The 17,013-nt window shown below is 44.0% G+C and overlaps 1 protein-coding gene across 1 annotated transcript in view; it reads right to left on the reverse strand.

Annotated features, from left to right (window-relative positions):
- The window catches only part of LOC106581149 (protein turtle homolog B), an 89,851-nt gene that overhangs the window by 10,334 nt on the left and 62,504 nt on the right, over window positions 1–17,013 (reverse strand). Inside the window, 11 exon segments of the mRNA XM_014162997.2 lie at window positions 2,339–2,384; window positions 2,480–2,641; window positions 2,871–2,955; window positions 3,250–3,476; window positions 6,376–6,551; window positions 12,793–12,916; window positions 13,894–14,044; window positions 14,236–14,355; window positions 14,474–14,614; window positions 14,893–15,035; window positions 16,527–16,672. Of these exon segments, the coding sequence (XP_014018472.2) occupies window positions 2,339–2,384; window positions 2,480–2,641; window positions 2,871–2,955; window positions 3,250–3,476; window positions 6,376–6,551; window positions 12,793–12,916; window positions 13,894–14,044; window positions 14,236–14,355; window positions 14,474–14,614; window positions 14,893–15,035; window positions 16,527–16,672 (1,521 nt within the window).

Here is a 17,013-nt window from a genome sequence, read left to right on the forward strand (position 1 = left end):
GCATCTTATCCACAGTATGCATCACTACTATGCTAGACAGATGAGAAAATCCAAAGCCATGTCATCATGTCAAAGCAAATACACCTGTTTTATTTGTATTCCGACCCTGCATTATGATAGTAGCCAGTGCATTCTGCTAGCATTGAAGCTAACAACTTTAGCCACGGCGACAGTATGAGAAAGAAACCGTTACCAAGCAGCCATGACAACCGTCTCACAGATTACTCGCTCTTGGTCAAAAACTGAGGGCCATTTGTCTTGTTGGGGACAAATGCTTTAATGGCATAATAAAAACACAGATGACTTCCAACTAGGCCTTTTTTTCTATTTGCCACACACCAGGAGCAGCATTTCACTGTAAGGTCTACACCTGTTGTATAAACTTTGATTTGATTTGATTTGTAAACTACACAGTCAACTATAGTGCATATACACGGTACTGTACATGCAGCTGAGCCAATGCAAACACAAATCCCTATACGGTGCATATACAGTATACTGTGCATGCAGTTAGGCCAGCAGAGCACTAAGTAAATCAAATCTATAAAATGCATATATTATCCATGCAGCCAAGCCAGCGTAGCGTAGTGCAGCACAACACACACTGTGGCATGGTGCAAGCAGCTAAGCACTCACAGGGAGCTGGCTGGTGGGGGCATGTAGCTGCTCCTGGCTGGCGTGTCCCAGCAGGGCTCTACCCCTGGCAAGGGGGTGAGAGGAGGCCTGCGGTGGGAGACACACAAACGGCATGGGCCACGGTCATCTGTCAACTAAGCCAAACCTCCACACAACACAGGAGGGACCATCATGGAGTCACAAGAGGACCAGACTTCACTAGTCTGACATAAAGGTCACTGCAAAGTCCCCTATAATGCCATTTTCATTCACTTGACCATCTAGATATTCCAAGAAGTTGAAACATCCAATTCCTTTTAACATAGACCTCTCTCCAAACCCTTGACATACACACAAAATACACTACACGACCAAAAGTATGTGAACACCTGCTCGTCGAACATCTCATTCCAATACTATGGGCATTAATACAACAGCCTCCACTCTTCTGGGAAGGCATTCCACTAGATGTTGGAACATTGCTGCAGGAACTTGCTTCCATTCAGCCACAAGAGCATTAGGTCGGACACTAATGTGGGCGATTAGGCCTGGCTCGCAGTCGGCGTTCCAATTCATCCCAAAGGTGTTCGATGGGGTTGAGGTCAGGACTCTGTGCAGGCCAGTCAAGTTCTTCCACACCGATCTTGACAAACCATTTCTGTATGGACCTCGCTTTGTGCACAGCTTTGTGCACAGAAACAGGAAAGGGCCTTCCCCAAACTGTTGCCACTAAGTTGGAAGCACAGAATCGTCTACAATGTCATTGTATACTGTAGCGTTAAGATTTCCCTTCACTGGAACTAAGGGGCCTAGCCCAAACCATGAAAAACAGCCCCAGATTATGAATTGTCAAACTTTACAGTTGGCACTATGCATTCAGGCAGATAGTGTTCTCCTGGCAAGCGCCAAACTCAGATTCGTCCATCGGACTGCCAGATGATGAAACGTGATTCAACACTCCAGAGAACGCGTTTCAACTGCTCCAGTATCCAATTGCGGCGAGCTTTACAACACTCCAGCCGACGCTTGGCATTGCGCATAGTGATCTTAGGCTTGTGTGCGGCTGCTCGGCCACGGAAACCCATTTCATGAAGCTCCTGACAAACAGTTATTGTGCTGACGTTGCAACCGCAGACAGACGATTTTTACGCGCTACGCGCTTCAGCACTCGACGGTCCCATTCTGTGAGCTTGTGTGGCCTACCACTTTCCGGCTGAGCCGTTGCTGCTCCTAGACGTTTCCACTTACAGTTGACCGGGGTAGCTCTAGCTGGACAGACATTTTATGAACTGACTTGTGGGAAAGGTGGCATCCTATGACGGTGCCACGTTGAAAGTCACTGAGCTCTTCAGTAAAGCCTTTCTACTGTCAATGTTTGTCTATGGAGATTGCATGGCTGTGTGCTCGAATTTATACACCTGTCAGCAACGGGTGTGGCTGAAATAGCTTAATACACTAATTTGAAGGGATGTTCACATACATTGTATATATCGTGTACATTCAAACTATACTTATGTCCTAGCAAAGCTACCCTGCCCTGACAGATGGTACTCAACAGGAGTGAATCGAACAGAGACCATAACAATAACCCTTATAACAGGTAAAGACGAGTTGATGTTGCATCTAAATTTAATCCAGTGACTACTGCACTGTGAATTGGCATATGAGCTCAAAAGGTTGGCTCCTATTTTTTAAACTCTCTGGTTTTGTTTTTCGTACTTACGATGAGTCAATGCTTTTCCTGAAGTGTGTTACAGACAGGGGAGGGTCTTAGAAGAGACAAAACAGAGATTTAGAGATTACAACCAAAACCAGAGAAAGGACAGTAGAAATTAAACAGAAGTTAGAAGAAGTGCAGGCATACCTGGTTTACGTTTGAGTTTGCGTTGGTGCTGTTTGTTGACGAAGCAGGCTGCTAGAGTACTGAAGAGCACCGCAGCCGCCAGAAAGCAGATGGTTGCCACAACGCCTGCTACCACGGGCAGCGCCAACCCCTCTTCAGTCACCTCCGTAGGGGGGAAGGGATCTGAGGTTGAAGAGGTACCCAGGGGTTCAGAAATGGGGCGCTGGAAATGGACTTCACCTTCAAATCATGAACTTCACCAATCTCATGGAAGTAATGGATTTAATGGAGTGACATATTAGCAGCATTTGAAAATATTCTATTTCATTGTAGCTATCTGGGAAGATTATTTGAATATTCTCTTAATCTAATTCTGAATTGAGGTGTGTAACATATTAGGTTTAACACTTACCTGTGCTGGACACTCCCACCACATTACTGCTCTCACTGATGAGGTCGTCCATGACGGCCATGACTCTGAACTCATACCAGGACTCCTGTCAGTGACACAAGACAACACACTCCTCCACTGTCCATTCCACACACATAACACAACCACAGTCCAACCACTGTCTCAAAATAAAGGTGTCATTACCCCAAAACAACTGCCATCTGCAAAATAATAGAGGTAACACTTTACATATACTTAAAAGGATATAGTAATTCATAAAGTGTTCATTATTATCTTATCGACAGTTTATGACACTGTAATGAACAGTCATTACACATCGGCAGTTGTCACTATAAACAGACGGCATTGTTTATACATTGAGGTATGTACGGCGCTTTACCTGGACTAGGTCCCTGGCCATCAGCTCAGTCTCAGCGGCAGCGATCAGATCGTCGAGGACCTCCCACCTCTCCCCGAGACGGAACTCCATGATGTAGCGGTCGACAGGCGAGGAGTGATTGGCTGGCGGGAGCCATGTGAGCAGGACGCCGTGCTGTGTGCGATTGGCTGTGAGGCACCGTGGTGGAGTAAGAAGCACCTGTGGTTCAGGGGTACTCAGGGGAGACACTAAGGGGTCAAGAGAACAGACCCGTTAAAGAAGGAAGTTAACCAATTCATACTATTCAAACATTCATAACAAACCCATACTGTACATTCACATGCAATCAATCAGAGAAAAATGGAACATGGTGAGAGCAATTACAAACTGCATTCTACAAGATGGCACTAGAGAGCAGTAGTGTCAATGATATTGTGAGCTTACAGAATCAACATGACACACTGATGTGCAAACATCTAAATACAAATCCGTTGTACTTCAAGTTAAGGCGTAACATAAGCTATAGAGTTATCTAAAAATAAACATGCATTACAAAGAGTCTATTCTATGTACAGTGCCTTCGGAAAGTATTCAGACCCAATGACTTTTCCCACATTTTGTTACGTTACAGCCTTATACTAAAATGTATTCAATCATTTTTTCCCCTCATCAATCTCCACACAATACCCTATAGTGAAAAAGCAAAAATAGGTTTTTAGAAATGTTTGCTAATTCATTCCAAATAAAAACTGAAATAACACATTTACATAAGTATTCAGATCCTTAACTCAGTACTTCGTTGAAACACCTTTGGCAGCAATTACAGCATCAAGTCTTCTTGGGTATGACGCTACAAGCCTGGAATACATGTATTTGGGGAGTTTCTCCCATTCTTCACTTCAGATCCTCTCAAGCTCTGTCAGGTTAGATAGGGTGCGTTGCTGCACAGCTATTTTCAGCTCTCTACAGATGTTCGATCGAGTTCAAGTCCGGGCTCTGGCTGAGCCACACAAGGACATTCAGAGACTTGTCCCAAAGCCACTCCTGTGTTGTCTTGGCTGTGTGCTTAGGGTCGTGGTCCTGTTGGAAGGTGAACCTTCACCCCAGTCTGAGGTCCTGAGCGCTCTGGAGCAGGTTTTCATCAAGGATCTCTCTGTACTTTGCTCCGTTCATCTTTGCCTCGATCCCTTACTAGTCTCCCAGTCCCTGCCGCTGAAAAACATCCCCACAGCATGCTGCCACCGCCATGCTTCACTGTAGGGATGGTGCCAGGTTTCCTCCAGACATGACGCTTGGCATTCAGGCCAAAGAGTTCAATCTTGGTTACATCAGACCAGAGAATCTTGTTTCTCATGGTCTGAGAGTCTTTAGGTACCTTTTAGCAAACTCCAAGCAGGCTATCATGTGCCTTTTACTGAGGAGTGGCTTCCGTCTGGCCACTCTACCATAATGGCCTGAATGGTGGAGTGCTACAGAGATTGTTGTCCTTCTGAAAGGTTCTACCATCTCCACAGAGGAACTCTAGAGCGCTGTCAGAGTGACCATCGGGCTCTTGGTCACCTCCCTGACCAATGTCCTTCTCCCCTGATTGCTCAGTTTGGCCGGGCGTACAGCTCTTGGAAGAGTCTTGGTGGTTCCAAACTTCTTCCATTTAAGAATGATGGAGGCCACTGTGTTCTTGGGGATCTTCAATGCTGCAGAAATCTTTTGGTACCCTTCCCTAAATCTGTGCCTCGACACAATCCTGTCTCAGAGCTCTACAGACAATTCCTTCGACCTCATGGCTTGGTTAAGGGAATCGTTCACATACATTGGCACATTCTAAGGTCCGATGATAGTATCGCTAATGTGCTTTCTACCTTCCCTTGGTCGTATTCTCGCAGGGCAGAAATCTCAGAGATCAATTGGTAAACTCTGATTTACCACCCCAAGATATCCCTGCACAACGTCTATTTGCGCCCCTACTGGATGGAAACTACAAGTGTAATGGCTGTGCTTAATGCAATGGCACTTATAAATGTAGATCCTTTAAACACCCCCAAACAGGGAAACAGATCCCAATCAAAGGTGTTATCATGTGCTCCACTAAGGCAGTTATTTATCTCATAACTTGTCCTTGTGGTAAAAAGTATGTGGGTAAAACAAAGCGCGAATTAAAAGTACGAACCTCGGAGCATCATAACACCATTAGGTGATAAAACTCGACTTACCCAGTTGCGGCCCACTTTTTGGAAACAAACCACTCGATTTCGTCTCTACGTTATATTGGCATCGAACATGTCACCCTCCCTAGGAGAGGGGGTGACCTCGACAATTTATTGTTAAAACGAGAGGCTGCCTGGATTTTTAATTTAAAGACCCTTGCTCCATTCGGTCTCAATGTAGACTTTGATCTGAAGCCTTTCTTGTGATTATTGTGATTTTGCTATTTTAAATGTTTGTAGGCTTATGTAGCCAAATTGTTTCTATGATCTTACGCTATCCATTTATGTTTTCTGTATGCTATTTTAATATATGAGAATTATCCAATAATATCAGGCCACACCCTGCCATGATTACAGACACGTGTGTGTCTTTTGACACTATATAAATGAGTCACCCCGCAGTGTTTGTCATTATACCCTGATGAAGACAGCTTGTCTGTCGAAACGTTGGACATTACATTTGTGCGGCTCTCCTGTATTGTTTTAATAGTTTTTTGCTCTGACATGCACTGTCAACTGTCAGACCTTATATAGACAGGTGTGTGCCTTTCCAAATCATGTCCAATCAATTGAATTTACCATAGGTGGACTCCAATCAAGTTGTTGAAACATCTCAAGGATGATCAATGGAAACAGGATGCACCTGAGCTCAATTTCGAGTCTCATAGCAAAGGGTCTGAATACTTATGTAAATAAGGTATTTCAGTTTTTAAGTTTTTATACATTTGCAAACATTTATAAAAACCTGTTTTCACTTTGTCATTATGGGTTATTGTGCGTAGATTGCTGAGAAGAAAAAAAATATGAATCAATTTTAGAATAAGGCTGTAACGTAACAAAATGTGGAAAATGTCAAGGGGTCTGAATACGGCACTGTAGCTACAGGATAGGCATACAGTATCAGTCTAGTGTAGGCAGCTGTTCTGGTGTTGGTGCCACTTACCTACTGTGTTAACCGTCACGACCTCGCTGAAAGGGCCTGTGCCCAGCTTGTTCTGTGCCAGGACGCTGAACTGGTATTCTGTCCTGGGCTCCAGCCCCGGCACCACCAACCACGTCTGAGACCCCGACACCGGCATGGAGTGCCAGTCATGGGGGCCAAAATTCTCCTTTTTCAACCTTGGGGGACAGAAACACAGAGAGAGGTATCAATACTAACTAACCTGCACCCGACTATATGGTCAATGGGCCATCCTGGTAACACTCAGATAGCAGATATGGAGTAGATAGCCAGTCTTATGTAGTGTGCCTCTGTCAAACTACACAGGCAATGGGTCACAGTGTTGCAATACAATACAGTTGCTAGGCTATATTTTACTCTGTTTAATGTCCTCCTCACAGTCATCATATCTGTAATCTTAACTAAAGGTAATTAGATCACTTTGACTCATACATTTATATTTACATGTACAAAGTAATTCATTATTTTAGTACACAAGAGATGCCTCCACTCATATGCAATGTTCCTCAAAGCACATGGTTTAATATTACAGGCAACACATTTCCATTAAGGTGTCATCAGGCCATGACAGAGAGATGGATGAGCATGGCTGTTAATATTAAACTGCCAAAAGCACCACTTCTATCAGATTATTATTCACACACAGCCCCCATTCAACACAGAATGGCTTTATGACTGCAGACATGTACATAAAATGATGATGGTGATTTTATGGCACCTCGTGGATGTTGTCTAATAGAATGTTACTGCAATGTCTTTCCATTACATCCCATGACACCTTTAATAAACAAACACATGAATTATGCATCTTCTGTGATTTATTGTATGCCCTACTCTTCAACAACGCAAATATTGTAAATACAAATACTGAATAACTGAGAGTAATATTACTGGAGTACTGAGTAATAAACCATTAGCATTGTGCATTGTAAAACTTGCCTGTTGAAGATAATATGTTTCCCCCTGGATACTGTTGCAGTATTTCATGTAATTCAATTATCAAGAGGTTTCCTTATTGATAACAAATCAGATCCCTACTAGGGCGGGCATGACATTTTGGCAGCAGGTGATTGTTAAGCAAATAACTGGCAGTCTCACGTTAATTAACATAAACCTATTCAGCATCTCCTGGCTTTCACACATAGTCTACAAGCCACTGATGCAGACATTTACATTTTAAAAAGCCTAATAAATCCATTTAATATAGCCTACACCAACACATTAATCCATTATCTATTTTAGACAGGTCTAAAGAAACATGACATGAAGAAATTGTTGTCTATTTTAGAAGAACGGAATGGAATACTCTGAGTTGTCCTTATGTTAGGTCCTGATCTGGCTATGCCATATTGCTGTGGGCTACACTAGTTCATTTAGAAGACAATATTTGCTTAGAATTCCATTTCATTATTTAAAATTATTTTATAGTATGAAGAACACAATTGAACAAAGCTGAATAAAATAGAGAGGAAATTTGCTCCAAACAATTTGAGGGAGTGTGCACATGTGGCTATTCTGTGTTGTGCGGTTAACAAAGAAACAGGTCCTCCTATATGCTTCATTTAGAGTTATTTATGCTACTTTAGTTGTGATACAAATGTTGGGCTATATGTTTAGATTTTTAATACATTCTAAGGCTGCATGATGCGACTCTAATGATGATGTGAAAAAAATCGCAAGAAAGGCATGAGTCTGGTTTGTTTTTTGCGCAGGCTGCACACACTTCATCAGTCTCTCATTCACAATTTGACAAGCACTTGGTAATGCCTCGAATTTCCCGGCGGCATCACCTTTGTGTGGCCGTAATGCCCCCTAAAAATATCCATGCCTATTGTGGCCAGTGGCTGTTGTGCCCTTGGGCTGAATATAATAATTATAATTCCCTTCTCCTGGCTGCGTGCTCCAAAGCACCTCTCACTCACATGGCTCACTCAGATATCTAAATTCTTATTAGCCAATGCCCATCACGTGATCGGGTCCCTCACAGCCTCTCGGGTTCTTCTCACAGGCTATAAGTGAAGACAGATACAGTACATTGGGGACGCAACTACACGCGTCCTTATCAAATTCCGAGGTGCATATTGAAGATGTTGGAAGAACTGTCCACATTTACTTTCCGTCAGCCAACAAGATGAGTAGGCCTAACGAACAGCAAAAGCACTAGCTTATGTCAATCTACTATCCCCCATAGTACAAAAATGTACCTATTCTGATGGTCAACTTGTCTTTCTGTGCAATAAATCATTCCAAACATACTCTGGGACAGTTGTGGGATGCGATAGATCCCAAATTAATACAACCACTAGCATCAAATAACCTTTTACAAGCATATGCAACAGATCAGAACGTTTAGATTAAAATGTTGATAAACTATTAGGCTATTTCTTCACATTATAAGTGCAGCAATGCGCACATGGCAGTGTGAATTTTCCAAAATACAATCAACACCATTCTCAAATGTGACCACAAAAGCGATTATGCATGTAATGCTTTATTATAATGGACAATATTTATGGTGAAAAATATCTTCCAAAACTTGACACTCACGCGCCGCCTATGTATGCCAGTTAGGCTTTTCACCGGTTTAATGTTCTTAATTTTAATAAGTTATTTGGCTACTTTAGTTGTGATACAAACCTAGGCTACATGAGGTGTGCGACTATGATTTGAAAAAGTCACACAAAAAAAGGCATGTGCTGTTTCTTTTCTTACTGCAGACAAGCTGAGCATCATTCACAAGTGATCATATATCATTCACAAGTGATTGTGTATTAGTTGCTAATATTGTCACCCATCAGACTTTTCTTGATTTAATCTTGTCTTTACATATATGTAACGTTTGTCGCCTGGTGACGAGGAAGCGGACCAAAACGCAGCTGGGAGCGAACACATGTTTATTCAACACACTGGAATTAAACATGTACACAAAAATCAAGAAAAATGCAGATACGTTACGTGCTCAAACAAAGAGACAACACCCCACAAACAGCGTGGGGAAAACAGCAACTTAAATGTGATCCCAATCAGAGACAATTAGCGACAGCTGTTTCTGATTGGGAATCGACAGAACCCAACATAGAAATAACCCACCTAGAGCCTACACAAGGCTAAAACGTAAACCAAACACAAACCAATGAAAAATACCTAACATGACACACCCTGACCCAATATACCCGAGTTCACCTGGTCAGAGCGTGACAATATACTAAATAATATATTTGTGAAATTTGTTTTGATTTAGAATGGACCATTATCATGCACCTGTACCAAAACAGGGGCTGGGGAAAAAATGACATGTCATCTATGCACTTAAATAGCGAATGGAGGACGCTTTTCCTGTGGTTCATTTTCATGTCAGCCATGTAGGCAACACTCCTGTTGTAAAGAGAAGCAATGTGCTTAATATTAGGAAAGTTGAGAAATAAATACAGTGGGGCAAAAAAGTATTTAGTCAGCCACCAATTGTGCAAGTTCTCCCACTTAAAAAGATGAGAGAGGCCTGTAATTTTCATCATAGGTACACTTCAACTATGACAGACAAAATGAGAAAAAAATCCAGAAAAATCACATTGTAGGATTTTTAATGAATTTATTTGCAAATTATGGTGGAAAATAAGTATTTGATCAATAACAAAAGTTTATCTCAATACTTTGTTATATACCCTTTGTTGGCAATGACACAGGTCAAATGTTTTCTGTAAGTCTTCACAAGGTTTTCACACACTGTTGCTGGTATTTTGGCCCATTCCTCCATGCAAATCTCTAGAGCAGTGATGTTTTGGGGCTGTCGCTGGGCAACACGGACTTTCAACTCCCTCCAAAGATTTTCTATGGGGTTGAGATCTGGAGACTGGCTAGGCCACTCCAGGACCTTGAAATGCTTCTTACGAAGCCACTCCTTCGTTGCCCGGGCAGTGTGTTTGGGATCATTGTCATGCTGAAAGACCCAGCCATGTTTCATCTTCAATGCCCTTGCTGATGGAAGGAGGTTTTCACTCAAAATCTCACGATACATGGCCCCATTCATTCATTCCTTTACACGGATCAGTCATCCTGGTCCCTTTGCAGAAAAACAGCCCCAAAGCATGATGTTTCCACCCCCATACTTCACAGTAGGTATGGTGTTCTTTGGATGCAACTCAGCATTCTTTGTCCTCCAAACACGACGAGTTGAGTTTTTACCAAAAAGTTATATTTTGGTTTCATCTGACCATATGACATTCTCCCAATCCTCTTCTGGATCATCCAAATGCTCTCTAGCAAACTTCAGACGGGCCTGGACATGTCCTGGCTTAAGCAGGGGGACACGTCTGGCACTGCAGGATTTGAGTCCCTGGCGGCGTAGTGTGTTACTGATGGTAGGCTTTGTTACTTTGGTCCCAGCTCTCTGCAGGTCATTCACTAGGTCCCCCCGTGTGCTTCTGGGATTTTTGCTCACCGTTCTTGTGATCATTTTGACCCCATGGGGTGAGATCTTGCGTGGAGCCCCAGATCAAGGGAGATTATCAGTGGTCTTGTATGTCTTCCATTTCCTAATAATTGCTCCCACAGTTGATTTCTTCAAACCAAGCTGCTTACCTATTGCAGATTCAGTCTTCCCAGCCTGGTGCAGGTCTACAATTTTGTTTCTGGTGTCCTTTGACAGCTCTTTGGTCTTGGCCATAGTGGAGTTTGGAGTATGACTGTTTGAGGTTGTGGACAGGTGTCTTTTATACTGATAACAAGTTCAAACAGGTGCCATTAATACAGGTAACGAGTGGAGGACAGAGGAGCCTCTTAAAGAATAAGTTACAGGTCTGTGAGAGCCAGAAATCTTGCTTGTTTGTAGGTGACCAAATACTTATTTTCCATCATAATTTGCAAATAAATTCATTAGAAATCCTACAATGTGATTTTCTGGATTTTTTTTTCTCTTTTTGTCTGTCATAGTTGACGTGTACCTATGATGAAAATTACAGGCCTCTCTCATCTTTTTAAGTGGGAGAACTTGCACAATTGGTGGCTGACTAAATACTTTTTTTCCCCACTGTATAGTAGGCTTAGCCTATAGAAAGATGATGGGATCCTATTTTTAATAAAGGCCATTAAAAATCTGTTGTCCCACGCAATTGCATATGCTATAGAAATGTTGCGCAACACATGTTGTCACGTCCTGACCAGTATAAGGGTTATTTGTTATTGTAGTTTGGTCAGGACGTGGCAGAGGGTATTTGTTTTATGTGGTTCGGAGTGGTGTTTTTGTAGAAGGGTATTTGATTTATGTATTCCGGGGTTTTTGGGCACTGTTCATTGTTAACGTATTTCTATGTTTAGTCTAGTTAGTTGTAGTTCTATGTTTAGGTTAATGGGGGGTTGGACTCTCAATTGGAGGCAGGTGCTTTCTCGTTGCCTCTGATCGAGAGTCCTATATATGGGTATGTGTTTGGTTTGGTGTTTGTGGGAGATTGTTTCTTGTTTTGCGTGTGTGAGCCTTACAAGACTGTTTGGTTGTTCGTGAGTTTTTCGTCGTTTTGTTATTTTGGTGTTTTCTTGGTTTCAATAAATATCAAGATGAGCATCCACATTCCTGCTGCGTTTTGGTCCTCCTTTCCCGACGACAACCCGTGACACATGTTCTCTCATGAAGTGTTTGATTAGAATTTTGAATACATTTGCATTGATGTCAGAGTGATTAGAGGGCCAATAGATTGCTGAGTACCAGGCAGTTAGCAAGTTTGGTAGGCTACTAATGACCATCAGCAGCATCAGAGCTTGGAGAAGCCTAGTTACCGTGACTAAACGGTCCCATGGAATTATAATTATAATTTATTTATTTTACCACATTTTCTCCCAAATTTCGTGATAACCAATTGGCAGTTTCAGTCTTGTCCCATCGCTGCAACTCCCATATGGACTCGGGAGAGGCGAAGGTCGAGAGCCGTGCGTCCTCCGAAACACAACCCTGCCATGCCCGCTTAACCCGGAAGCCAGCCGCACCAATGTTTTCGGGGGAAACACCGTACACCTGGCGACCGAAGTCAGCGTGCATGCGCCAGGCCTGCTACAAGGAGTCACTAGTGCGCGATGGGACGATGGCCGGCCAAACCCTCCCCTAACCCGGACGACGCTGGGCCAATTGTGCACCGCCTCATGGGTCTCCTGGTCGCGGCCAACTTGGGATCAAACCCGGGTCTGTAGTGACGCCCATAGCACTGCATTGCAGTGCCTTATACCGTTGCGCCACTTTGAATGCGGTCACGACTCGTGATTTTTGGGGGGGCAGTAATACGGTCACATTAAGAGCCCTAAACCCTACAGATCAATCCTGAAACTCTCTGTCCCCCCACCTCTATTAGGGGAATCAGCTGCAATCTGAGTATAAGATGTGATAGTAGACTAGAGCATGCTGGGAGTACTCACACTGGGCCATACCACACTGAGAATGTCTGCTCAAAGCCTCCGTCGTAACCCGGCTCCCAGGACACATTGGCCGAGGTCACCGAGGGCAACACACGAATGTTGCCTGGAGCATGTGGGCTGGTGCCTGAAGGCCAGAGAAAAGACATTGTCGTATTTAATACCAGAGCCATCTACAGTATACCTCTCTATATCTCTCTACTATATATTGCTCTGGCCCACACTAAAGAGTGATAGAGCAATCTGTTAGGTCTATGTGTACAGTATGGTGAAGGTTAGGATCACCATTCTACAATCCTTCAATAACCACAGTTTGGGTCAGGTGTGTTATTCCCATAACAGCTCACTCAGAATCACTATCACTGTCCAAAAATGTAAAAAAATCTAATTCCCTGTAATGTCAGGTGTTGTAGACCAATGGTGAAGTGAAGGGGAGTGAAGGTCTATGGCTTGGCCAGACCATCACCATCCCAGCCCCCAGCTGTGTGGCTAAGACCCAGCACCTTTCACTGGGATTAAAGGGAGACCTGCTGTCCTAACCACTATGGTCAGAAACATCAAATCTGTCTGCTCCACACTTAGCACCTCTGACATGTCACCTGTCACTCCAGTGAGGGGACACTTGGGCAGGTGCCAGCTAGGGTGTATGACTGTGAGAGTCCTGAGAAATGCTTATTACTCATATTTACTGTAAACACGCACAAGCAAGTCCCTTGTCTAAGCAGTACTTCAGTATACATACAGTACAGCTGGGACTAGGGTCATCATGAATGTCTAAGCAGTACTTCAGTATACATAGAGTACAGCTGGGACTAGGGTCATCATGAATGTCTAAGCAGTACTTCAGTATACATACAGTACAGCTGGGACTAGGGTCATCATGAATGTCTAAGCAGTACTTCAGTATACATACAGTACAGCTGGGACTAGGGTCATCATGCATGGAAACAGAGCTGCAGGGTTGCTGTCAAATCCACTTCAATTCAGATTAACTGAAATTCTGAACCCTGAAGAGCTGAGAAAACACAGGGGGGACGGTACCTATGACTAGGATCATCAGACACGCATGGGGGCAGAGGGTTATGAGGTCACAGAGGACAGTACCGATGACGAGGAGGCGCGTGCTGGCAGTGATGCTGGTGACCACATTGGTGGCCACACACTCCCATTCCCCATGATCCTCCTTGCTGAGGGACAGGAACTGTAAGCTGCCGCTGGGGAGGATGTTGTGCTTACTCTTGCTGGGCTTCCCCACCTTGAACACACACACACACACACACACACACACACACACACACACACACACACACACACACACACACACACACACACACACACACACACACACACCACTTCATTGGGACTAGTCTGTCATATTACAAAAGAAGTTAGAATTTTCCATGTTTCTCTTCCCAGACTAGTCCCAGCTGTAGTGTGGTCTCATACCTTCCTCCAGGTGATGGTTGGTATCTCAGGGTCTCCCGAGGCAGCACAGGGGATGACCAGCTCTCTACCAGCCTCTTGGCGGTACTCCCCACCAGGCCTCACGTTAAAGTAGGGGGGATCCTGTGGGCCAACACACACACAATGTCACAGACCAAGTCTCACAACAAGTCTCACCAAAAGGGGGGAGAGAAGACTACACATATCACATTTGGTCAGAGGTTTCTTCCAGTACCAGTACCTTTAGCACCAGAGTGGCCGGGTCAGACTGGCCCATTGTACCCAGGGTGTTGTAAGGCATACAGGTGTAAGTGCCAAGGGAGTCTTCTGTGGCCTCCGCCACCCGGATACTCCCATCCGGTGCCTGGCTCCATCCGGGGTACTGGGACAGGAGAGAGGAGCTACACTCAACATCACATGGATGCAATATTCTCTACAGCATGTCAAGGCCTGTATTCAAAACGTGTTAAAGAAGGAGATCTAGGATCAGGTCCTCCGTGTCCATATAATCATATTCAGTAGGGTGGAAAACCTAAAAGGGATCCTAGATCAGCAATCCTAATCTGGGATGCTTTGTGAACAGCTGTTATGGTGAATGAGGTGTAATCAGCAACAGTCCAGACAGACAGAGGCCCCCACGGATGGCAGACTGAGACTAACCTTCTCCACTCTGAGAGGGTAGCCATCTTTCTCCCACTTCACTGATATCACCGGCGGGTTGGCGTCCGCCGGGCAGCGGATGACCCCTGGAAGTTTCCGTGGAACGTATATGATGGAGGGCATGTTGAGCACACGGGCAGGGTCTGAGGGTCAGAGATTAGAGGTCAAAGAGGACAGAGCACAAGGTTTTGTACAGATGGACAGGAGATGGTTGAAGTGAAAATAGACTGGAGCATATGTCTGAAACTGTTAAATCACAATTTCACTTCTCCTATAATAAGTTGGTCGGTATGGAAACCATAAAAAAATTGTATTTTATAATCAAATCAAACTTTATTTGTCACATGCGCAGAATACAACAAGTGTAGACCTTACTGTGAAATGCTTACTTACAAGCCCTTAACCAACAGTGCAGTTCAAGAAGAGTTAATCAAATATTTACCAAATAAACTAAAGTAAAAAATAATAAAAAGTAACACAATAAAATAACAATAACGAGGCTATATACTGGGGGTACCAGTACCGAGTCAATGTGCAGGGGTACAGGTTAGTCGAGATAATTTGTACATGTAGGTAAGGGTGAAGTGACTATGCATAGATAATAAACAGCGAGTAGCAGCAATGTACAAAACAAATGGAGGAGTGTCAGTGTAAATAGTCTGGTGGCCATTTGATGAATTGTTCAGCTTGGGGGTAGATGGCTTGGGGGTAGATGGCTTGGGCGTAGATGGCTTGGGGGTAGATGGCTTGGGGGTAGATGGCTTGGGGGTAGAAGCTGTTAAGGAGCCTTTTGGTCCTAGACTTGGCACTCCGGTACCGCTTGCCGTGCGGTGTAGCAGAGAAAACAGTCTATGACTTGGGTGACTGGAGTTACTTTAAGTTACTTTATGGCAACCCAAGCTAGCTGCTAACTAATTGTCTTTAGCTATCAACTTGGATAGTACATAACAGAAAAAAGGACAGTTCTGTAAGACTGGTTTTCTCTCTCTCTCTCTCTCTCTCTCTCTCTCTCTCTCTCTCTCTCTCTCTCTCTCTCAGAACACAGAGATCAATGACCAGCGACTTCAGAGGGAATTAGCATAGTAACAAACATGCTTAGACTGATGATAAAAAAAAACGTCTGGCCTTGTGGCATTTCCCTTTCACATACAGTAGCAGATTAACTAAAAGGTCACCGTTTCAATTCAGTCCGGCACACTGAGAAGACCAGGACTCTTTCTCTAAGGGGAGAACGACAGACTGAGCAGTATGCTATGGGGTGAGACTAGCAGACTGTCTCTGTCACTGTCTAGCAATGAAAGATAATCAACACTTCAGAGACTGGAATCATAGACGGGAAAACATGTTAAGAATATGGTGATGAGAGAGGCCCTGCCAAGATGATGAGCAGTAGGACTATCTAATCATTCCCTCGTCCCGACCTTTGACTCTGAAATTCAGCCAAGGGTGGAAAAGTTTCAGCAGGGTGATATGTATGGTAGTGCATCACCAATGACAATACTGTACAGCAGCAGTGTTCTGGCTGCCACTATGCAGGCTGTGATACTGTTGTTTCTCCTCCTGTTCCAGTACAGCCAGCCAGCCTCATCTGCCCCTCCCCCTATCCCTCCCTCCGTCGCCATGGTAACACTCACACTGAACAGAGAGGTGTGCTGATGCTGACGGTGGAGTTCCAAGGCTGTTGCTTGGGCTGCAGGTGTATTTCCCAGCATCCTCTGGTTTCACCCGGAAGATGTGGAGGGTTCCGTCAATGAGAATGCGGACTCGGTTTTTCAGGTCACTGCCGAGAGGAAGCAGACAGTTATTGAACATGCCATAGCATAGACACACTCACACACTGGGGTCTGCATTAATGCAATTACACAAGTCTGCCGAAAGAGGGCAGCATTTGGTCAAATCCATCCAGGCTGAAAAGGTTCCAAAAGATGGAGGAGATGTATGTCAAATAAATCCCCTAATTTTCACAATCACCTGATGTTGCAGCCCTCGTGTTTTCTCTCTCACTACCACTTTAAATGAAGTACCCTCATGAAGAGTACACTGGCAGATATTCTATTCCCAGCTGTGTTCAAACAAAGAACAAACCCACTGCACACCATGTTAATTCGAGAAATATTTGAG

This window comes from Salmo salar, chromosome ssa20, assembly GCF_905237065.1.
Source record: "Salmo salar chromosome ssa20, Ssal_v3.1, whole genome shotgun sequence".
Classification (NCBI taxonomy): Eukaryota; Metazoa; Chordata; class Actinopteri; order Salmoniformes; family Salmonidae; genus Salmo; species Salmo salar.